This window comes from Schistocerca nitens, chromosome 2, assembly GCF_023898315.1.
Source record: "Schistocerca nitens isolate TAMUIC-IGC-003100 chromosome 2, iqSchNite1.1, whole genome shotgun sequence".
In the NCBI taxonomy this organism is placed as follows: domain Eukaryota; kingdom Metazoa; phylum Arthropoda; class Insecta; order Orthoptera; family Acrididae; genus Schistocerca; species Schistocerca nitens.
The window spans coordinates 541247305-541273062 of NC_064615.1; the positions used below are offsets into that span (position 1 = coordinate 541247305).

A 25758-nucleotide genomic window follows, 5' to 3' on the forward strand; every position below is an offset into this window, starting at 1 on the left:
TTATGACTTACATTCTTTTGATCTGGCGTTCGAAATAGTTTGTTCGGAAATCTTACAGAAGGCGTATCTGTGGAACTTCTATAGAAACTGGGAGGAAAGCTGGAGTTCTGTGCGATGCTGCATGGGAATACGCGAGGTACGCATAATACGTATACTACTAGTTCGAAAATATACAGTGACGTAATTAACTGACGAAGTGGGGATGGAATGCCACTTTATCTTGGCTTCTCTTGTGGCATGCGACGGTACTGTGTGTACTGTGGAGAGGGAATTTCAATGTATACCACAATACTGCAGAAATATACCTACCAATAACCAAATATAACGTAATTATTCTGGTTCAAAATGGTTCAAATGGCTCTGAGCACTATGGGACTCAACTGCTGTGGTTATCAGTCCCCTAGAACTTAGAACTACTTAAACCTAACTAACCTAAGGACATCACACACATCCATGCCCGAGGCAGGATTCGAACCTGCGACCGTAGCAGTCCCACGGTTCCGGACTGCGCGCCTAGAACCGCGAGACCACCGCGGCCGGCAATTATTCTGGGGTGATAGTAACTTCACTACCACTCTTCGTACTTGTCTTTGTTTAACATTAATGTGAAAAATTATTCGAAATGAAGTTTTTCACATAGCCGAAGATTTGCTTCACAGTAGACTGGATCCGTGATATCCTGTCGGACAGGTTTAGTAACTGACGGTAAGTAATCTGGTGAAACCGAAGTGATATCTGTGGTTCCTAAGGAAGTATTATAGGCCATCTTCTGTTCTTAATCTATATAAACGATTTAGGAGACAATCTGAGCGGCCCTCTCAGATTGTTCGCAGATGATGCCGTCGTTTGCCGTCTATTAAAGTCATGAGAAGATTAAAACGAATGTCAGTGTGATTAAGTATGATATCTGTGTGGTGCCAAAAGCAGCAGTTGACCCCAAACAATAAAAAGTATGCGTTCCTCCACAGGAACAGTAGAAAAATTCCGTCAAATTTCCGTTACACGGTGAATTCCATTAACTAAATGTTATTGCTTCCATTGTCTGTCTGTGTACGCTCATGATAATCACTGGAAAACTGCCACGATGACCGAAAACTGTCATGGTAATCAAACAAACTATAAAATTGCAACTGTTGCTGTCATCTGATCCCAAATACAAACACTTAAAAACACAGAAAATGTTGTGGGAAAAGCCAACGAAAGATTGCGTTTCATTGGCAGAGCACCTGGAAGGATGTATCATATCTGCTAAAGAGACTGACTACACTATGCTTTCTGGCTTTTTCTTGAATCTGCTGTGCCGTACGGGATCCTTATCAGATAGGATTGACGTAAGACGTTTATAAATTTCAAAGGACAGTTCGTTTTGTACCATTGTGAAGTAGGGGAAGAGTGTCCCGGATACGTTAAGCGAGTTGGACTGGCAATCATTAGCTCCAACCGTTTGTCATTGTAGCAAGATCTTTTCACGAAAATTCAGTCACCAGTTTTCTCCTCCGAATGCGAAAATATTTTGTTGACTCCCATGTACATAGGGAGCAATGACCATCGTAACGAAATAAGATAAATCAGAGCCCGCAATGAAAGATTTAGGTGTCAATTCTCCCCCCCCCCCCCCCACCCCCACCGTCACGTGCCATTCGAGAGTGTAACGATGGAGAAAGAATCAGAGTGTGATTCCATGAGTTCTCTGACAAGCATTTAACTGTGTATTGCAGAGCAAACATGTAGCTCGACAGGGAGAAGCGCGGTTTGAATCCAACTGAATTATATTCCAGGGAAGAATTTAGGTCTACACAAAGATAACATACACGGTTTAAAACTGGCTACACAAACCACTGCAATCACAATGGATTGGGTTGAATGTGAAGTACAGTGTGTGAGCAACAGATGGCAGTTGTGATGTGAGGCGCCAGTGACAGGGTACGAAGTGAGGCCATGATGGAAACACGAGTGACGTTCGAGCACCGAAAATGTATTTTCACGTGATACTAGATGTTCGATACCATCACTGAAGTGCAACGACACTGGAGGCAACAACATGGAACTGAACCACCAACACGCGTAAGCATCGCTCTCCTTCGCAACAAGTTGGAAACTGAAGGAACAATCATGGCTGAGCATAAGGGAAGACCAGGCCGACCACGCACAAGAGATGATGAGTCTTCTGCTCATGAATTAGATGCATTCACACGCCCACCACAGAAATCAACATAACAATGAGCACGTAAACAGGCGTGGGTAGGACAAGGGTAAGGCGTATTTTGCACAGAGTAAAATGGAAAGTTCACTTTCCGCAGTAGTTACACGCAATGAATGACGACGACCAAGACAAAAGAAGTTAGTCTAATGAATGGTTCGTCACGCAGGTTGACCATTCTGCTAATTTTGTTTTCAAAATGGTGTGGTCTGATGAGGCGCAGTTTCAATTAAACGGAACAGTAGACAGACATAAAGGTGTGTACTGTGCCCCGGGAAATAAACATGTGCATCAAGACAAAGTGGGAACTGATTTGTTTCAGTGGGGCAAGCTGAAAATTTGTGCCGGACTGGGAGGCGTATGTCTTCTGCTTACTACGTAGATGCAGTGACCACTGCGCCATCCGGACACAGTGGTCAACACAACCGCACGAGTACCCTTGCACGCCTCCCGTCAGACCCAAATTCTCAACATAAAACCAGCCGCTATCTATGTAGTGCCCGTGTTCATTAGCCTCATCTCGCCGATTCCCATAAGAGTTCGAGCTCTGTGTGCACCTGCTATGAATGATTCATTGGGTTCAAATGGCTCTGAGGACTACGGGACTTAACATCTGAGGTCATCAGTCCCCTAGAACTTAGAACTACTTAAACATAACCAACCTAAGAACATCACTCACATCCATGCCCGAGGCAGGATTCGAACCTGCGGCCGTAGCAGTCGCGCGGTTCCGGAGTGAAGCGCCTAGAACCGCTCGGCCACCTCGGCCGGCTGATTCATTGGGTGTCATCGCCGTAATTATATATGTGGTGTCTGTTCTTTAAGACATGTCCGAAGGAACAGAAACCACGTACACGTGATTATGTTGAGCGGACAGTCAATGCTCCGGGACTTAATGTCTGGTGCGGTTCATCGTCAAGGTGACTGATTGGACATTTTGTTTTCGAAGGTACAATTACTGGCAGGAATTACCTGGAAATGCTGGACTCATAAATTTTAGTATCGATTCGTGCTCTCTTTGGTGATGAACCTCTTTTCATTCAACAAGATGGCGCTCCACCCCATTCACACAAGGAAGTGCGCGCCTATCTGGGTAACAATGTACTAGGTCTTTGGATTGGAATAAGGGATCCAATCGAGCACCCCACATGTTCCCCTAACTTGACATCCCTTTACTTTTACTTGTGTGGTCCCATGAAGGACGCATGGAGCCACGTACAGTAGAAGAGCTGCGTCATGAAATTGAAACGGCTTCTCAAGCGATTCCTGTAGCTATTCTGGAAGATACCGGGTGATCAAAAAGTCAGTATAAATTTGAAAACTGAATAAATCACGGAATAATGCAGACAGAGAGGTACCAATTGACACACATGCTTGGAATGACATGGGGTTTTATTAGAACAAAAAAAAATAGGAACGTTCAAAAAATGTCCGACAGATGGCGCTTCATCTGATCAGAATAGCAATAATTAGCATAACAAAGTAAGACAAAGCAAAGATGATGTTCTTTACAAGAAATGCTCAATATGTGCACCATCATTCCTCAACAACAACTGTTGTCGAGGAATAATGTTGTGAACAGCACTGTAAAGCATGTCCGGACTTATGGTGAGGCATTGGCGTCGGATGTAGTCTTTCAGCATCCCTAGAGATGTCGGTCTATCGCGATACACTTACGACTTCAGGTAACCCCAATAATCGCACGGACTGAGGTCTGGGGACCTGGGAGGCCAAGCATGACGAAAGTGGCGACTGAGCACACGATCATCACCAAACGACGCGCGCAAGAGATCTTTCACGCGTCTAGCAATATGGTTTTTTTTTTTTTGTTCTTATAAAATCCCATGTCATTCCAAGTATGTATGTCAATTTTTACCTCTCTATCTACATTATTCCGTGGTTTATTAAGTTTTCAAATTTATACTGACTTTTTGATCACCCGGGATATTACACCGTGCTCAGAAGTGTTTGGAGGAGGTGGTTTGCAAATACTTCCTGTAGTTGTTTCACTTTGAGTCACTATAATACTGGTGATAATCTTCATCAAAGACGCCGTTCTCAAATATTCCGAGAGAGGACGGGCGGCAGGACTTACCTCCCAGGCGAGGCGGTGGTCGGCGGGCTGCGGCAGCCACTTGCCCAGGAAGGGCCCGTAGCGCGCTCCGCGCGGCAGCGCCTGGCGCGCCCACACGCCCGCCCCCGCGCCGCGCACCTCCAGCTCCGGGGGCGGCAGCAGCAGCGGCGGCTGGGGCGGCTGCGGCTGCGGCGCGGCCGGCGGCGATTGGCCGGCGTCTCCTCGCGCGCCCGCGCTGGCGCTGCCGCCGCCGTCCGCGGCGCCCCCGCACTCCGGCTCGCCGTCCTCGCTCGCGCCTGCAACACACCGCCACACCACCGCTCAGCATCTCCCTGCTTACTGCGGCCGCCAGCTGACACTCTAGTGCTCCAGATTTCGCCTACTCTCCGGCACCAACCTGTAGCTGGTCCTGCAAGCGTAAGGAGTACACTAAAAAGAAACACCAGTATTCAGGTAGATGATCTAGACGGTCATTTTAATTCAAGCATGCTCTATTCCGTCTCAGCTGCGAGATAGGGAACATTCCATAGACAATGTTGAGGTCCCAGGTGTACATTGTTTTCTGCGCAAGTGGTATTGTCATTTTGGCGGAATTTGTAGACATCACAATTTTTATAGTATAAGAGTAATGTGTAATAGGTAACAGCATTTGTAATAAAGTAATAATAATAATAATAATAATGAGAGTATGTATACCAATGATTACAAAGAATTTCGTGCCACGTTGGTGGCGAATGAGAATAATGACATTTGACAGAAACGTGGGGCAACACTACAGAAGGAATCAAATGGGTCAAGAATTTGACTGGTCAGAGAAAGGGCGCAAAGTAATCGGGTAAGATTAATAGATGAGGTGTAAGGGAGAAAAGGTAAATTTATTGTAGTGTTGGCAGAAGAGCCAACACCGTGTTACTAGAGGAGGCCGAAATTCACGCGTGTTAGCTCACGCAGGCTGGCGTGAGGAGGGAAGAACTATACTGACGTGAGGTCTGGAACATGACAAGGAATTAGAATTCAGAAAGCGGACGTAGCTAGTTTGATACTTAACTTTAATCCATTAATGGTGAACGTCGCTCTTGACGGTACATGATTCACAATATTATCTGTTAGTAACTGAACATGGCGCCTTGCTAGGTCGTAGCAAATGACGTAGCTGAAGGCTATGTTAAACTATCGTCTCTGCAAATGAGAGCGTATGTAGGCAGTGAACCATCGCTAGCAAAGTCGGCTGTACAACTGAGCGAGTGCTAGGGAGTCTCTCTAGACTACACCTGCCGCGTGGCGGCGCTCGGTTTGCAATCACTGATAGTGGCGACACGCGGGTCCGACGTATACTACCGGACCGCGGCCGATTTAAAGATTACCACCAAGCAAGTGTGGTGTCTGGCGGTGACACCACATTTATTTTGACATTCCGTTGTAGTGAATGGTGGACACACAGCTATGTGATCATTTGAAATTGTAAATAAATTAGCCTCTACGTAGTCCATGGAGCACAGAACAGTATTTTATTGTACCTCGGTGCCCTTTCAGATTAAGGTCCACTCGTTTTAGCATCGAGGTTTATTTGTACCGTCATTAAGTGGTTGATGTTTGTTGAGAGTGAATATACACACTTTGACTCTAAATGGGTCTAAAATCAAACGAAAGTTGACAGCAAACATTACACGATGCATTTAACGCACATTAAGGTAGAAATATTGTTCTATTAATATTCTGTGTATGACTATGAGTAATTCTACGCCGGCCGCTGTGACCGAGCGGTTCTAAGCGCTTCAGTCCGGAACCGCGCTGCTGCTACGGTCGCAGGTTCGAATCCTGCCTCGGGCATGGAATTGTGTATTGTCCATAAGGTAGTTATGTTTACGTACTTCTAAGTCTAGGAGACTGATGACCTCAGATGTTAAGTCCCATAGTGCTTGGAGTCATTTGAACCATTTTCAGGTAATTATAATTTCATGTGTATCCCACTTAAGCGCAAGAAATTTAATCTGATCGACCTACCGATATAGGTCTGACAACGTGTAACATATACAACTGACACTATTATGTTCTACAGGGTGTTTCAAAAATGACCGGTATATTTGAAACGGCAATAAAAACTAAACGAGCAGCGATAGAAATACACCGTTTGTTGCAATATGCTTGGGACAACAGTACATTTTCAGGCGGACAAACTTTCGAAATTACAGTAGTTACAATTTTCAACAACAGATGGCGCTGCAAGTGATGTGAAAGCTATAAAAGACAACGCAGTCTGTGGGTGCGCCATTCTGTACGTCGTCTTTCTGCTGTAAGCGTGTGCTGTCCACAACGTGCAAGTGTGCTGTAGACAACATGGTTTATTCCTTAGAACAGAGGAGTTTCTGGTGTTGGAATTCCACCGCCTAGAACACAGTGTTGTTGCAACAAGACGAAGTTTTCAACGGAGGTTTAATGTAACCAAAGGACCGAAAAGTGATACTATAAAGGATCTGTTTGAAAAATTTCAACGGACTGGGAACGTGACGGATGAACGTGCTGGAAAGGTAGGGCGACCGCGTACGGCAACCACAGAGGGCAACGCGCAGCTAGTGCAGCAGGTGATCCAACAGCGGCCTCGGGTTTCCGTTCGCCGTGTTGCAGCTGCGGTCCAAATGACGCCAACGTCCACGTATCGTCTCATGCGCCAGAGTTTACACCTCTATCCATACAAAATTCAAACGCGGCAACCCCTCAGCGCCGCTACCATTGCTGCACGAGAGACATTCGCTAACGATATAGTGCACAGGATTGATGACGGCGATATGCATGTGGGCAGCATTTGGTTTACTGACGAAGCTTATTTTTACCTGGACGGCTTCGTCAATAAACAGAACTGGCGCATATGGGGAACCGAAAAGCCCCATGTTGCAGTCCCATCGTCCCTGCATCCTCAAAAAGTACTGGTCTGGGCCGCCATTTCGTCCAAAGGAATCATTGGCCCATTTTTCAGATCAGAAACGATTACTGCATCACGCTATCTGGACATTCTTCGTGAATTTGTGACGGTACAAACTGCCTTAGACGACACTGCGAACACCTCGTGGTTTATGCAAGATGGTGCCCGGCCACATCGCACGGCCGACGTCTTTAATTTCCTGAATGAATATTTCGATGATCGTGTGATTGCTTTGGGCTATCCGAAACATACAGGAGGCGGCGTGGATTGGCCTCCCTATTCGCCAGACATGAACCCCTGTGACTTCTTCTGTGGGGACACTTGAAAGACCAGGTGTACCGCCAGAATCCAGAAACAATTGAACAGCTGAAGCAGTGCATCTCATCTGCATGTGAAGCCATTCCGCCAGACACGTTGTCAAAGGTTTCGGGTAATTTCATTCAGAGACTACGCCATATTATTGCTACGCATGGTGGATATGTGGAAAATCTCGTACTATAGAGTTTCCCAGACCGCAGCGCCATCTGTTGTTGAAAATTGTAACTACTGTAATTTCGAAAGTTTGTCTGCCTGAAAATGTACTGCTGTCCCAAGCATATTGCAACAAACGGTGTATTTCTATCGCTGCTCGTTTAGTTTTTATTGCCGTTTCAAATATACCGGTCATTTTTGAAACACCCTGTATGTTCACCGTTGTAATGTAATTTTAGAAAACTCTGTTATGTGAAAAGATGCATCTCAAAATGCTGTAGTTTTACTCACCGATGGAACATACTGGTGTGTGTACGTTTTGGGACGCAATTATTGCGTTGCGTATCTGTTCACTGATGGCTGCATAAAGTTCATCACCCTTCACTGAAACACCGTGCACCTGGCTTAACAAAGTTTGTTAAGTAGGGGGCTGGAATCGCCACCGTCCATGATGGTGACCGCAGCGAAGCAAAAGATTGCACGAGCACTAGCCGAGTAGGTGGTGTTACACCGTGGGGCGTCAATGTTGTCTTCAAAATGGTTCAAATGGCTCTGACTTAACATCTATGGTCATCAGTCCCCTAGAACTTAGAACTACTTAAACCTAACCAACCTAAGGACATCACACAACACCCAGTCATCACGAGGCAGAGAAAATCCCTGACCCCGACGGGAATCAAACCCGGGAACTCGGGCGCGGGAAGCGAGAACGCTACCGGACGACCACGAGCTGCAGACCAATGTTGTCTCTTTCGCTTCCCGGAGCGTACTGAATATGGAGGGTAGTTTCGTACTGAAACTATCTTGTATTCCGAGTACCAGTGAAACTTCCTGTAGATAAAGCATTATACAGAAACAAAATTATGTCTCTCACTACCCTATCTATTATAGGTTGAAAAGAAGATTGAAATTTTATCTGTTACCATCAGCGTAGATCTCGTCTCGGCATGTTCCAGCTCTTTCTCTTCTGTCCAACACGGAACCAGTACCTCTGTTACACTGTGAACTCTCTCTGCTTTTCTCGTCCCTTCTTATTTAATTTTCCCTAGCTGCAGCATTCTTCTCATGACTAAGTGAAATTCTCGGAAACATTGGTCGTATTGCAGTCAATGAAAGAGGGACCGCATAGTTGTATGTCCCGCATTATACACCTTGCAGGGCTTCAAGACTCTATAAGTCGCGTTTCGTCATTGGCACCAAAGTAATATCCGGCGGCTGTGTGCACTACTACATCAGTTACAACAATGTAAATCCATTATTTCTTCCAGCGTCAGTTGCCTTCCTGACGGTGTCAGTTGTAGGAAGCCATACTTGAAATTTATGATTTTCATCCAGAATTAACGTGCAAGTGAACGAATACCAGTTCGAAATACTTGTTCGTTTGTTGTGTCGAAATTGTTTCTCCAAAAATAACGGACAGGCAGATCTACGAATCCAGATCTTTGTTTATCGGCACGGCAAGGCGCCAAAGAAACAGCGATTCACTGACAGTGCGCCTTCTTTGGAAGGCGGCTAAGTTGCTGACAAGGCGAGGCACCCCAGCAGGCAGGGGAGGCTCCAGCGGCGGCAGGTGGCGACCAGCGCTCCGGGCGGATTGACAGCGACGGAATCGGCTGGCCGGGGGCGGCACGTCGATACGCGACGCGCCAGCACGTGGCGGTGGCGGCGCGCCGGCGGACCGCTTCTCGCGCGCTAGTGCTGGGACACAGCGTTCCAAGCCTGGTGAGAGCACCCGCCGAACACAACTGATTAGACGCATTTTTCACGCTGGCAGAACGTAGCCGAGAATGTTCTGGATCAACTGACGCCGCTCTGTACTTCCCACCCCAATGGGTGGCTGCAGGTTCTTATCCCACACTATTTCTTTCCAGATACACGTTTGTTTAAAATCGATCCAGGGGTTTAGGAGGAGCTCTTTACCCATGGCTTTGCCAGAGTACGTACATGTCACACGTATTTCGCATATATTTAACATATTTCACGCATATCTGTAACATGTACCCTCCCTGTATCTCTAGCGCATTTCCTCCTGTAGCTTCGTTTTCACACAGCTTCAGCTCTACGACGTCATCGCTCCTGAACAATGTGGCGTAGAAGGTTATATAACTTTCCAGAATGAGATTTTCACTCTGCAGCGGAGTGTGCGCTGTTATGAAACTTCCTGGCAGATTAAAAATGTGTGCCGAACCGAGACTCGAACTCGGGACCTTTGCCTTTCACGGGCAAGTGCTCTACCATCTGAGCTACCCAAGCACGACTCTTCCAAACTTTACAGAAGCTCTCCTGCGAACCTTGCAGAACTAGCACTCTTGAAAGAAAGAGCACTTGTCCGCGAAAGGCAAAGGTCCCGAGTTCGAGTCTCGGTCCGGCACATAGTTTTAATCTGCCAGAAAGTTTTATATAATTTTGCAGGTTCATTCAATGGTATACGAAATGTGTCGTCAATATAGCTAGTGCTAAAGATGTAGTAGATTAAAACACCATGGTTGATGCAGCAGTTCTGCCACATAAACAGTGAAAAAGAGATAAACGACTAACTTTTGCCGGCCGATGTGACCGAGCGGTTCCAGGCGCTTAAGTCCGGAACTGTGCGACTGCTACGGTCGCAAGTTCGAATCCTGCCTCGGGCATGGATGTGTGTGATGTCCTTAGATTAGTTAGGTTTAAGTAGTTCTAAGTTCTAGGGGACTGATGACCTCAGATGTTAAGTCCCATAGTGCTCAGAGCCATTTTTGACTAACGTCTCTTCCTTTCATAAGTTTGTGGGCATTGCATTCGAGAAAAAGTAGTTATTCACGAATACGGTGTCGAAATAGTACTGTTCGCACTCACAGCGTCACGTTTACGCTATTTCGACGATGTATCGTGTGTGCTACCCCATTTTTTCTCAACTTACACAAAAATTGTGACACTTTTGAAACAACCAGTGCTAATTTTGAGTTGCGGGTGCGATTAGTATTATTAGCTCCCAGGAAGGAATATTCACACACAGAAATATAGTGTTTTAACTAGCCTAATAGAACAGATAATCTCCTCTGAAGATGAGTACCAAAACTTCAAAACATGTCATATCTCCGCTGAAGATGAGTACCAAAACTTCAAAACATGTCATGGACTAAAGTTATAAGAAGAAGTTAATCATAAGAAGATAAACTGACGAATTCTTTGTTGTGAAATACCATGTAACGCCTCTCGCAGTTACCGGAGGCATATGTTTTCTGGAAAGATTGTGCAACCTGAACTGTTCTACTATTGACGTGTGTAATATGAGAAAACCTGACCTTCGTTCGCCGGACTTGGAACGTCATAGAATAAAAGTCAGACACGGTGAATTGATACAGATATCTAACTTGTTCTTTTTCATCGGCTTTTGCCCCTCTGTGAAACTCTCTGCTGGCGTATTTTATTTTTTAGAAGGAGATGCGGAACTAGATCAACATTTGCGTCTAAAATTCATCAGTGTAGCAGAGAGGCGGCCGTTTGGCGGGCACTGGGATTCGATTCGTGTGTAGTTCACCTGCTTATTTGGAATTACTGCGTCGCGTGTTATGCAGTTCAGCAGAATGACGTGATTGTTTTAAAATTTACCAAAATGTATAACATCGCGGTAGAAAAATCAAACGGAAAATAAATCGGATTAAGCTACTTAAAATTCGAATACCAGTTAACAACATTTTAAGTACTGCACCCGTTTTAGGCTTTCTTTCCAGTGATATTTTTGAATGCCACATGGGTTTAAACGTGGAAAGTTGTTTTACGTTTGGTATCGTGAATTACGACTTGGAAGATAAGTTTAACGGCATGGATAATGCACTGAAAAAGGTTATAAGAAGAACGTCAAGAAAAGCCAAACAAGTGCAGAGGAAGGAAGTCGAATTAAATCAGGTGATGTTGAGGTGTACACATAAATCATTATTTGCTCAAAAATACTAAGATATCACTACTACACCGAGGGGCTGTGGTAAGGATGAAAAGGTATGACATGTAAAAATGGTCGAAGGCGCGTTTTTGGTATTTCCTTCCTGTGTTTAGTTAGAATACTTCAAATTTATAAAGCGCCATCTCTGCAGACGCATGGTGCTACAACAGAGAATCAGACAGTTTGCTCAGGATTGAGACGAAGCAGCAAGGCAAAATTCATGACACACACACACACACACACACATGCGCGCGCTGCTGTTTCATCTGAATCCCAAGGTAACTATCTGATTCTCTGCTGAAACACCATGCGCTTCCAGAGAGAACGAGACAGATAGATGGTTGGTTGGTTGGTTGTTTCGGGGAAGGAGACCAGACAGCGAGGTCATCGGTCTCATCGGATTAGGAAAGGACGGGGAAGGAAGTCGGCCGTGCCCTTTGAAAGGAACCATCCCGGCATTTGCCTGGAGCGATTTAGTGAAATCACGGAAAACCTATATCAGGATGGCCGGACGCGGAATTGAACCGTCGTCCTCCCGAATGCGAGTCCAGGGTCTAACCACTGCGCCACATCGCTTGGTAGAACGAGACAGATTGCGCTTCGTAATTTTGAAGTATTCGAACTAAACACAGGAAGTAAATAGCAAAATCACTTTATAGGTGGTATAACATGCGTAAGCAGGCGAATCTCCGGGGAGAAAGCTAGTCGATTATATATTAAGTGTAAGGAAATATTTTCTGTAGATATTTATAGCGAGTGTAGCCTTGCACAGAAGTGAAACGTGGACGATAATTAATTCAGACGAGAACATAACCGCTTCGGGACGACGACGGTTCCAACCCGCGTCCGGCCGTCCTGGTTTAGGTTTTTCGTGATTTCCCTAAACCGCTTCAGGCAAATGCCGGGATGGTTCCTTTGAAAGGGCACGGCCGATTTCCTTCCCCATCCTCCCCTAATCCGATGGGACCGACGACCTCGCTGTTTGGTCCCCTACCCCCAAATCATCGAACCAACCAACAAGAACAGAATGCACGTTTAAAATGTGGCGCTTTAGAGAAACTTTGAAATTTTATAGGAAGATCGGGTAAGTATTGACGAGGCACTGAATCAAACTGTGAGGAAAACAGATGTGTGGTACAACTTGAGTAAAAGAAGAAATCAGTTGAGAGGTCATATCCTGAGGTATCGAGGAATCGTCAGTTTAGCAATTGTAGAGACTAAAAGTTGTGGAAAGAGACTAAGCCTAGAATATAGCTATCAAACTGAGATGGATGTAGGTTACAGTAATTGTGCAGAAATCAAGAGACTTGCACAGAATGGACTGGTGTCGACAGTAAGGCCATAGGCTGAAAACCATATAAGGAAACAAGATCTACAACCGACACTACCGACCATTGCCGTCTTGTCGTTCCGAAACCGGACTTCGAACAATTACCCTCAACAGAAAGACTACAACTTCACTGTGGAGCCAGCCGATGTAGCCGAGCGGTTCTAGGCGCTTCAGTGCGGAACAGTACTGCTGCTACGGTCACAGGTTCGAATCCTGCCTCGGGCATGGATGTGTGTGATGTCCTTAGGTTAGTTAGGTTTAAGTAGTTCTAAGTCTAGGGGACTGATGACCTCAGATGTTAAGTCCCATAGTGCTTAGAGCCATTCACTGTGGAATTACTGAGTGTTAAGTACGGAACAGCGTGTTATTTTTTCCGGCATTACCCTCGCCTATCAAATCGGAATAAGTGTCTCGGGTAGCAGAACGAATTTGCATCCCGTGTGTTAGAGCGGCCCGAGACTACCCTCAGATAAGCTGGTCTGGAGAGCGGTCCGGCCTGGTTATCGGGCAGCTCTGCAGCACCTGACGGCGATAGCGGTGGCGAGGGCCGAGAGCCGAGGGCGCCGGCAAACACGCACGTGCGCGTCAGCCGCTCAGGCGCTCACCTGCGCCGCCGCGCCGCGCCATAAATCTCCATCCGTCAGGCCGCGTTTGCTCGGGGCCCTCTCCGCCCGCCGCGCTATCTCGTTAGCACTGATTGTTCGCACGTACGGCTGGCAAACATGCAAACGGCAGAAATAAAAGCCGGTGTCGTGTTGTTCCGCCGGTCGCCGCTTATCACAGCTGAAACAGGGGCCGGCCGCGTGGAAGCTCGGCAGGTTGTCACACTGGGCCGCTTCGCCTGCACTCCGCCGAAGTTTACCAGGAAACGCGGTACGGACAGCTTCCTTCATTGCAGCCGCAAAACTACATCTGAATTCCATGGTGCCTTGGTCTTGTAAAGACATTAGACCGCCAATGGGCTTCTACTTCACCACTAAACAAAAGCCCATGTTACACGACGTCGGCTAAACAGATTACTATATGGCGTTTGGCCTGTAGGCACTCAGACTCATTTATGATAGTTCGCCTATTGATCATTTCACACAGACCAGGTAGTTTGTGGTTGTGGCCGACGGTTGGTTGGTTGGTTGATCTGGGGAAAGGGATCAAACAGCTAGGTCATCGGTCCCATAGGAATAGGGAAGGATGGGGAAGGACGTCGGCCGTGCCCTTTCAAAGGAACCATTCCGGCATTCGCCTGAAGCGACTTAGGAAAATCACGGAAAATCTAAATCAGGATGACCGGACGCGGGTTTGCATCGTGGTCCTCCCGAATGCGAGTGTAGTGCGCTAACCACTGCGCTCGGTGTTGTGGCCGAGACGATCGTTCACTCGTTCTGTGTTGTTGACTCAAGGCAATTTAGAATGAGGACACATTGGAGAAGAGAGTGGTTTTGGTCTTTGTTATCGTCTTACGATGTCGTTACTTGGGTTTTTAATTGTATGCACGACGGTAAGTGGTCTCTGTTCAGCCATCTCGTCAAGAAATTCTGAAAAGATGATATATTGACTGCTGTGCTACAGAATCGGCTTGGGAAAAAATATTTATGTGATAGTTTGACTAACAGACTGGGATTGTTTGACAGGACATTTTCTGAGGGTCAAGGTGTAGTCATTGTAGTAATCAAAGAAAGTGTGGAAGATAAAAATTTTATGGAGAGACCAAGGGTTGAGTGCAGTAAGAAGGTTCAAACGAAGTTGTAGTACCCACGGAAAGATGAAGACGTGTGCACATGCTAGACTAGTTTGGAGACCTGTATCAGACAGTCTTTGAAGACTGCAGCAGCAACAAAAACAAGAACAACAACGAAATATACTGGATTATTAATACATTAACAGTATTTACCATGCAAACAAAGACAATGGAAACAGACACAAAAAGCAAGCAGATCTAGAGACGATATACGTAACGCCACTTGAGAAAATGTTCTCCTGGTTAAATGGAACACCTGTGACTGTAGCACTTTCGGTTCAGAAACCACATTCAGTAGCGTTTCTTGTCCTTCCTCCAGTTACTTTCAGTTTATCTCGTGTCCCAGCGCAGCCAAGCTGTTCTTCGATAACCTCTCATAAATCGAAAACTACATTAAAGCCACCAAATCCAACTCCCTTGTAGAATTTGACGACAATCGTCACTTTTCCTACCAAATGGACGTTCTCTTTTTGCCTATTGTGAAACTGGACCTAACAAAGCTGAGTTATCCCGTTAAGAAACACGTCATGTTCTTTTCCCCAGTACTACTGGTGGTCGCGGTGTGCAGGGTCTCCACAATATCATTCCGTTGCCGAACTGGTATTCGACTTTTAATTAGCCAAACCTCATTTGTGTTCTGTTTGATTTTCCTACCGCGAATACCTTACTGGTTCAAGATACCTGCGTAAATTTTACTCAGTTTTAAAAGAATTACGTCATCCTGCTGAACAGCATAACGCGCGACGCTCTAGTTCCAAATAGGTAAATGAGTGCACCCGAATCGAATCCGTGCGCCCAATGAACAATCTCATCTCTGGTTCATTGGTTTTAGACGGAGTTGTTGGACTAGTTACGAATCTTCTTCTCAGAAATGAAACACACGACCAGAGCTTTTCACAGGAGAGCAAAAACTGATGAAGAGGAACGAGTTAGATGCTTGCGTTAGTATGCCGTCTCTGATTTTTATTCAGTGACTTGCAAAGCCCGGGGAACGAGGGTCAGGTTTTCTCATATTATTCACGTCACTAGTAGCTCAGTTCAAGATGCATAATCTTCCACAGGAAGCACGTGCCCTCGTAACTGGGAGAGGCGTTGCAAGCTATTTCACAACAAACAATTCATCAGTTAATTTTCTGCTTACTTTAGTCCATGACGCGCTCTGAAGACATCTTCGGTGTAGATTATGTGTAGTACTAGAACAGTAAATGTAAATGTCGTGTGACTAGGGCCTCCCGTCGGGTAGACCGTTCGCCGGGTGCAAGTCTTTCGATTTAACGCCACTTCGGCGACTTGCGCGTCGATGGGGATGAAATCATGATGATTAGGACAACACAACACCCAGTCCATGAGCGGAGAAAATCTCCTACCAAACCGGTAATCGAACCCGGGCCCTTAGCATTGACATTCTATCGCGCTGACCACTTAGCTACCGGGGGCGGATATTAGAACAGTTAATTCATTACATTTCTGTTCCAAATAAGGGGAGCTAATACTGGTAATCGCTCCCGAAACTCAATATTACAGCAACTTCTTTCAAAAGTGTCACAACTGTCATCTAAGTTGGGAGAAAGAAAAACAAGTAGCACACACGACACATCGATGGAATATCGTAAACCTGACGCGCTGAGTGCGACACAATTTCGACACAGTATTCGTGGGCAACTATTTCATTTCAAGACACAAAGGAACTAAATACATTAGCTGCATGTGGACACTGATTCATATCAATGGGGGCAAGTTGAAAATCTGGGATTCGAACCCGGGTCTTCTGCTTATTAGTTAGATGCGCTGACAACTACGCCATCCAGACACTATTGTCACAACAACAGCACGGACTACCTCAGCACGCCTTCCGTCAGACCCTAATTACACGCGGCATCCCGCCGATTCCCATAAGAGTTCAAGCTCGGTATGCATCGGCACTGAAGGGGTCATTGGCCGTTATGGCCATAATTATATATGAGGTGTCTGTGCTTTCGGAAATTTTTAAAGAACAGACACCATTCTGATCCTGCAGCCACTATGAATCAAGACACAATCAGTGCCCACTGCAGCTAATGTCCTTGATTCTTTTGTGACTTGATTCATAGCCGCGGCAGGATGAAAATGAAGTCTGATGTTTCGGATATATCAGAAAGAACACACACATTTATATCTGCATTTCTTTACATAAAGATGTTCGATCAGTGAAGTGTTGTGCTTAATCCTGTTTAATACAAAACCTAGTTTTCTCCGAATAGACGATGGAAATAAATTATTGTGGAAGTACGTGGTATTTGCTTTACTCGAAATAACTCGTATAAAGCCAAAGGCTTCCTAAATCTCTCTCCCGGAATGGTATACTGAAATGGTGGCAGCAGCGCCTCTGGCGGCCACCTGCAGAACTTGGCCGCGGAAGCGTGCGGTCGCGGCCGACCGCCGCGACGCCGCAATCACACGAGCGTTGGCCGCACATTTCGCGCCGGTAACGCGTCCTTTCGTCTATCTCCGTCAAACGAGATAACTGGGGGACTAGGAAGTGTATTTTGGCTTGCTGAGAAAGTCATATCACCGGGTAGTTATTCGGAAGAGGAAATGACAAGCTGTTTCACAACGAGACAGTTTTAATTAGTGATATTAACGACTCACAGTTTTGTTTATTATCCATGAAAATACCACGGAAAGATGTGAGTCGTCGATATGTTAAGAACTACACTATCCAATACACAGACGTAACGAAATATTTTATTAGACACGATCGGCTTCGGTCTAGGATCAGACGATCATCGGGTCCAAAAAATGTATAGACGTTCAATGGAAATAATGTTACGTATTTACAGCTAACATCAATGATAGAACAATGTACATCTGATAACTGTTATTCCAATAACGCAATTGAGTAGCTTAGGCAATTTTGAACCCGATGACGGTCTGATCCTAGAGTGGAACCAATCGTCTCTAATAAAATATACCGTTACTGCTGCGTATTGCATAATGCAGTTTTTTAAATTCATTAGAGCTTTGTTATTTCCACAGCAACATACGTGACAACGGCATCAGGAGAAAGGAATCAAACACAGACAGGCCACAGCAAGAAAAGCGTTTCTGAAAGAGAGAAATTTTTTAACACCAAATATTGAAGATTTTTTGAAGGCGTGTACAGGGGGGTGAACAAAAAAATAGAATATAGCCAGGGAAGAGGTGACAATCTGTCTGCTCACAAAAACAATCCTAGCAGATGTGAGCTTTGTGACCAGAGGTCCTCCCGCCTTAGAACACAGCATCACTATTGGTGAATAAATATCGTACAATTGCATGGACTGCATCGACCAAAATGATCACACAATCACTGGCAGTACCTTGTTGAGTAATAATACGCCCCATAGAATACCACGGTGTACCTACCCAAACCATCACCGAACCAGTGGAAACTCTGGCTCTTGGCAGCAAGCAGCCTGCATTGTAAGCTTATGACGGCGTAACGCGAACCAGTGGAAACTCTGGCTCTAGGCAGCAAGCAGCCTGCACTGTAAGCTCATGATGGCGTAACGCCAGACGTTAATTACGCCAGAAACTGGAAACAGTGTGAAACAAGGCTCACCAGACCAAATAACTTTCTTTCTTTGTTCTACAGTCCATGATTTATGCCTCCGGCACCACATTTTCTTATTACGTGATTTTTGCACGAGTAACGTTTTGCAGTTCCAGGTCACCGTGCAGTTCTCACATAATCCTTACTATCGTTTTGGTGTTTACAGGTTCGTAAGTGCGAGGTATAGTTCTGCACTGACTTTTACTGTTGCCGTCCTTTATTTTTTGTCACAATCGTCTTCAATGTCCGTCTTTTACAATCACTCAACATACACTTTCGCTCACGTAGTGGCTTAGCAGATGATGTTTTCCAGCTTTCTCTGTTTACGTATAAATCTTGGATTCGGTGCCTCTACCAAACACTTTGGCTTCCTTGGTTACGGAAGTACCCATCATACGAGCACCAACAATTTGCCCACCTTGCAGTTCAGTTACCACTGGTGTAATGCATTCACAACTATACAGAACACTGTCCTGACCACAACTGACAACAGCGCCGGCTGCCGGTTAGGATTGAAACTATATTTATGTTTAAGCATGCATTTGTCGTGATGTTTTCAAATTTTTGTCCAGTCGCTGCATTTGCTGTGTAGCCACGTACGGAAGTAAAACGTGAACAATACACAGTTGACAGAAGAAGAAAATAGAAACTTTTGAAATGAGCTGCTACAAGAGAATGCTGAAGATTAGGTGGGTGGATCCAATAAATAATAACGAGGTGCTGAACCGAATTGGGGGCAAAAGAAATGTGGCAAAATTTGACTCAAAGAAGAATCTGTTGTAGCATACATGTGATTGTCAGTGTGGTAATGGAGGAAAGTGTTTGTGAGGGGGCAGGGAAGCGGGCGGGGGGAGGGCGAGTGGAACTGTAAAGGAAGATCAAGTCTTGATTTTAGTAAGAGGATTGATGTGGATTTGGACCGTAGTAGATATGTAGAGATGCAGTGGCTTGCACCGACTAGACTAACGCGGACAGCTGCATCAAACAAGTCTTTGGACTAAAAACCACAACAATAACCCCGAAGCATCTCATATAAATACCTAGCTGTAACGATTTTCTACAGATATGAAATGATCACATAGGCCGTAATCGTAGATAAAGAGAACCAAGTTGTAACCATTTTCTATGGATACGAAATGGAGTGATCACATAAGCGTAATCGTAGATACAGTAGTTGATACACTTCGGTTCAGTGATAGGACACCGGGAAAAAGCGCTCAGCAAAGGATATTGCTTCGCAGTGCTTGTGAGTCCCATCCTACAACATTGCTCAAGTTTGTTGGACCCATATCTACATAGAGAAGGCCAGAATGAATGGTTACATATACAGGGTAGCTATAATAACATAACGTTCGCTACTTGACCCAGTAAAGAAGGAAAACTATTTACCGTATGGGTATGCAACTTCAGAAGAATGATGTTTGGAATGTGCGCTGCAGGATTTTCGTTGTTAGTAATATTAGCGCAATGATTTCCGTTAGATGCCGGCACTAGTAGTGCGACATAGGGTTGAAACACAATCATCAGTGTGCACTGCAGTTTTAGACAGTCAACACGGGTCGGGACAAGCTGTTGTATCAAAACAACAGCAACAGCGCTACCGCCGGCCGGGGTGGCCGAGCGGTTCTAGGCGCTACAGCCTGGAACCGCGCGACCACTAAGGTCGCAGGTTCGAATCCTGCCTCGGGCATGGATGTGTGTGATGTCCGTAGGTTAGTTAGGTTTAAGTAGTTCTAAATTCTAGGGGACTGATGACCTCAGAAGTTGAGTCCCATAGTGCTCAGAGCCATTTGAACCATTTTTGAACAGCGCTACCGCTCTTCGCGATTATCGACGCGTTAAAGGAATACGCACCGGAAGTTCGAATTACCTGGCGATTTCGAAATTTTTCGCGGAAAAAGGAGACGCCCACAAATCGTTGAAGAAGTTACTGCTGCCGTGGCTGAGAATGCTCGACGCAATATGCGACTTTCAAGCAATGCACGAGCTGTATCCCGACAACTGAACATTTCGTGGTCCACCGTTCTAAAAATGCAGAATTGTGAAATGGTATCTCCAGTCCGATTCCAGGCTATAGTGCACGAAGATTGTCGTCACACAGAGCAACGTTTGTAACCTGCAACGTAAACATGGTACCCAATTAACAAATGTTACCCTCTCATGTGGAAATTAATATGTGTTTCTTTCAATGGTTTATTCATTATTTCTCTTCCGCATGTCCTTACAAATGTTTCCACAAAGTTTCACTGCCCTACGATCACTCATTTTTCATGGAGACCCCCTCAAGTAGTGAAACTTTAATCATAAGCAGCCTGTATGTTTCGCCCACTGTAGCGTGTTATGGAAATGCTAAAAAACGTCATCTGTCTTCAACAAAGAAGTCAAATATCTCTCGGAAGTCTATTTATAATCTTTCAGAACCAGTATTGAGAGAACAACCAAGAAATATTAAGTTATTTCATCCGCCCTCCACATGTATAGTTTCTGTAGCAATCGCGAAAATCTGAATAATTTCAGTGCCCACGGAAACATTTTAACAGACATGCTTTTCGTTCTCGATACACGAATGGAATGGGACGAAAATGCTACAGTAGGAAGTAGTTTCTGCGATTCATTTAATGGTGGTTTACGGAGCATGGTCTTAGAAGTGCCGTAGTGGACTGTTAATTAGCAGAAGCTGTTCCAAATCTCTATCTGATGTCCATTATTTCAATATGCTGGGAGTTCGCTCTACGACATGTAGAAAAAGTACTCTATAATACGCTATAAGAAATCGCTTGATCCGAAACACTTTTTGAAAACCGAATATGTGGAGTACTCGTGGTTCTCAGCGACTAGTAGATTTATTTCCTGCGGGTCACGTAATTTCTTTCAAACTGGGCAATGGTCCCTGTCGATGTCCAAGCTTTTGCAACAGAGGCCACTTGCATCAGCGCGGGTATCTCAGGGCAAAGGAGATTCGATAGCTTTCATCGCCAGCCTCGACTATCTGCGGCAGCGGCTGCCCTTTGCTTGCCTCTGCCCGAGGGCTTAGGAAGGCGGCGCGCCTGTAATCCCGAGTTATGCGCCCGCCGGGGGATGTGTCCGGCAGATAGCGGCGTGCTCCGGCAGCGCTGATCCGCCGCCCTCCGCCGCCAGCATGACCCACCCATCGACGCTCCCGATAAACATTAACGCCCGCTGCCCGTCGTCCCAGTCACGCGCTTAAACCACACCGCTCCATCTCCGCTCGCAATGAGATGTATTTCCTACAGTTCCGTAACACCTTTCACTTCACAGTCAACTTTTACGCTGTAAATTAATTCGTTAATCACAGCTTAATTGATAAATACTACCCTGGCCAAACATTAACATCACCACAGTATTGGCACACAACGTGCGATCTGAGGCGCCTTGTCACGGTCCTAGCGGCTTCCCCCATCGGAGGTTCGAGTCCTCCCTCGGGCATGGATGTGTCTGTTGTCCTTAGCATCAGTTAGTTTAAGTTAGATTAAGTAGTGCGTACGCTTAGGGACCGATGACCTCAGCAGTTTGAACCTATAAGACCTTACCACAAATTGCCAATTTTTGCTTAAGTTCAGCATATTTCTGCAATTTCAGCAAATTAAATGCTTTATTTTAATGGCAGACGACGTGACAGGAACGTTTCTAGTTCGCTATTCTTTCCGTTCCCTGAACTGAAACCCACTGTGACTCCAGTGCTCCCCAACCTTGCGATACCGTGGCAGCTGATATGAAGCCTGAACACTTTGAACTCCAAATTAGCTTTACCGTAACGCCTGACACAGGCCCACTAATTTGGGCTTACTAACTGAATAAATATACGAATTAAAGTACTTCAACGTTTCACACGGTACCATACGGGGGCTTTTAGAAAAATAAGGTCCGATCGGTAGCGAATGGAAACCACAGCGAATATCCAAAATGTTTCTGCACCTTCCAGATACTTCTCTGCATAATCGCCGCTCCGACTTCGACATCTGTCGTAGCGTTGTGTCAACTTTCCAGTACCCTCGTCATAGAGGTCAGCCGCCTGTGCTTTCCGCCACTTCTCTACGCTGGTCTGCAGTTCTTTGTTTGTGCAAAATGTTGCCTTCATAGCCCGCGGTTATGAGCAGAGATGAACGTCAGAGGGCGCCAGCCCGGCGTTGTGGCCGACCGGTTCTAGTCGCTTCAGTCCGGAACCGCGCTGCTGCTACGGTCGCAGGTTCGAATCCTGCCTCGGGCATGGATTTGTGTGATGTCCTTAGGTTAGTTAGGTTTAAGTAGTTCTAAGTCTAGGGGACTGATGACCTCAGATGTTAAGTCCCATAGAGCTTAGAGCCATTTGATTTAGAGGGAGCCAAGTCCGGGCTTTCTGGTGAGTGATCATGCACTTTCTCATTGCCCCTGCAGTGTGCGGTCGAGAAATTGTCATAAGGAAGGAAATGTATAGTTTGTACGTCGTTGCATTAAATCAGGCAAAATATTTCAACGTGCACCCATGCTTGGCAGGAGACATTATTGTTCTAGGATCTCTAGGTGCTCAATGTGTGCTCAGAACGGCAAAAAATGACGTGGCGCGATCGACGGGCATACTAAAGACACCCCCAAATACAACTGTGCAAAGCGTCGTCGGATTTTCACTGTCGCTTCCGTTTTGCGATCTATCGGACATTAGTTTCTGAATAGCATTCATATCATGACTTTCAGTTTCACTGTGTTCCAGTCAATAAATAGATGGTGTTTCGTTGTGTGCTGTGAGGAAGGTTAACAGAATTCGATAGCGCACACCGAGCATAAATATAGGTCTTGCACAATGGAATCATGTAACCACGAATAATGTAATTTAAATTAATTTTTAAAAACTCATCAGCTACATTTCTTACAAAAAATTAGAATGTAAACTAAAAGAAATTATAAATTTAGTTTCTTTGGAATCATTTCTCGGCGATGTAAATAGTAAAGAAAAAGAAGTAACTAATATCCCAAACGAATCAGCAGAGTTTTATTTCGTCTAATAACTTCATTATCGTCTAATAAACGCTCATCAGGCCGAGAAGGCTCTATTTGCACTTGGTGCACATATTCCCCAAAACAAATTTGGTGTTAAATATCGTGACCATAACTGTCATAGCTAAAACGCTCTCATAAGCTGCCGATAAATGCAACGTTACGAAACGAAAAACATAACACAACCGCAACAAAGTGTGTCGTTCGATATAGTTACCAACTAAGGTCTTCCACGAAGTCATCAGAAAATTTAGAAACAGAACAACGTAGCTTTGGTATTTATTAGTGACAGAGACGTTAGTATCATTTTCAGAAAATTAATCATCAAAATATTTGACACGTTATAGACCGGATCATGAGATACGGATCGGTGAAAATGCTAAAATGGGGGTGAAAGCAGTGAAGAGATGTTCCCTTCTGTATCAATGCAACTGCTCAAGTTGAAGCTAATGTTTGATGCTACAGTAGGTGGAAACAATGTCTCTTGCCTATCTTTAAATAGTCATTTTGAATTCTGCAATAGTACAGAAAATTGCATTCTAAATATAAATAAAAGCCCATTACGATAGCAATGTTTGTTTTCGGTTTTACTACACCCGTTTCAAAAGTGATTTCTACTTGTGAGACGGATGAGGGAAGAGGAGGAGGACATCAGTGTTTCACATCCCGTCGACAACGAACTCATTAGAGACGGTGTGAGAGAGATGTTTCAAGGCAAATTGTTTTAAGGCGCCTTATAGCCGGCATCCTTGATCATATTTAAAATTAATGCGTCAAAATTTATATAATTATCAACAGTTACGTACTTCCCAGAGTGAGCAGTCATTTGTGTTTTGCCTCAAGAGCTAAGAAAATGTTAACAGCAAGAAGAAGATAAAGTCGCATAATACTGCGGGACGAGTTAACGGCATATTCACAGTTACAAACATGATGCAGTGTTATGTTCCGTTCTGTAACATGTACCGATCATCTGTTACCGGTAAGAAGAAATTACGTTCAAAATGGTGCAAAAGACAGACATAAATCTGCCGAATCTAAATGCCCGTTGTTTTCTTCCGTAAGGTACATTTGCCATTTAACATTTTCGTAAAAATGGGTACTGCTTGTTGAAAGGAAACTGGCAGTTACGATGCTCACTAGATCACATAGAATTCAGTTTAGCATCTGGAGTCCTACATCCTACTTCTTTTCACCACAGTCGTGTTCATTCAAATGTTCTATTTTGTATTCCTTATCATCCTTTTTGCTACCGAACCTACACAGCAAGTAACGCTAAAACGTAGTTAAACTTCCCCATGATGGTATGTAAACAGTTTCATATTAAAGTGTCCAGCAACGTAAAGATAATGAAGAAAGACGCAGTTTATTAGATGGGAATGTTATATAGCACGTGCCAATCGGATGCTACTGATTTGACGAGTAGTACGAGATAATTATCCTAAACAAACTTCGTAGTTAAAATACAGCGAAATATATTAGACTCATACTTAATTTTACTAAAAATATTTTATTTATATCACGCAAAATACTTTGTGGTGGACGAAAATTAAAATTGATAAAGCCAGTAAGTATCTAAAACAGTCTAAACTTCTTGAAGCAATTACTGTCTCACGAAACAACTAGCTACTTTTGTCATGCAGCTATTACAACTGAAAAATGTGCAGCTACAAAGGAATGCATCTTAACAAGAACACATACGTTGCGTAGTACTTAATAAGCGACTCTTTGTTACTTAAGCTTCACAGGCAGCGTGCGTAACAGGGGAAAGCGAGGATTTGCTCTATGCTGGCGCTTGTACTGAAAAGTTACCATTTATTTCTGTACCAAGCGAGCAGAAATGTAAGGAGATATCAGAGGATGGTACGGGATTAATTCTCGTGTTTCGAGGCCATTGCTCTTTACACAGTTATAAATACGACCATTTACAATGTAGCGTTTCACAGAATAGTGGTGTTGTACTTACTTGCAATTGGAAGAAAATAATATTCTAATGATCAACTGTGTTACTTTTATAAATAGTTGTAAGTGAACCTAGGCTACAGAGAACTTTTTAATCGCTACTGTTACCTGTAGGTGAGAAATTCAATGTGATTTCCTCTATTACATTAGCCGTGGTTCATTCGAAGAATGAAGATGAGAAGTTTAATAGTTCCAAGAAGATTCCTCGGAAATGCACAACATTAATTGCTTTCTGGACTACTACTGAGCACGTTTGATGTACTATGACCTTTATGTACATCTAACAGGACACGGAATGTTTTCAATGGACTTGATATTCTGTCTCTGTAACTCCAGAATTAACATCACAAACATAATAGTTTACTCTTGTTTCTTTCGGTGATTTGGTTATGGATTTGTAGAAACAAAAACTTTCTACGTGTATAAATAGCATGTAGAGGAAATCATCTGATAGGAAGTACTTGCACAGCACCCCATAGCATCATATCAACAGGTCATGTCTGACACAGTGAAACATCGAATCACAGTAAGCAGTCGTTTCATAGCCAAGACTGGTCCTGCACCATGAGCCAGCCAAGTAAAACAGG

General features: G+C 44.6%; 1 protein-coding gene across 1 annotated transcript in view; it reads right to left on the minus strand.

Moving 5' to 3' along the window:
• The window catches only part of LOC126235140 (transcription factor hamlet-like), a 198805-nt gene extending 185254 nt beyond the window's left edge, over positions 1–13551 (minus strand). Inside the window, exons 1-4 of the mRNA XM_049943873.1 lie at positions 13520–13551; positions 9155–9384; positions 4515–4570; positions 4296–4445 (exon numbers count right to left, since the gene is read on the minus strand). Coding sequence (XP_049799830.1) covers positions 4296–4445; positions 4515–4570; positions 9155–9384; positions 13520–13551 — 468 coding nt within the window. The remainder of the gene's footprint in view (positions 1–4295; positions 4446–4514; positions 4571–9154; positions 9385–13519) is intronic.
• Positions 13552–25758: the final 12207 nt, after the last annotated feature.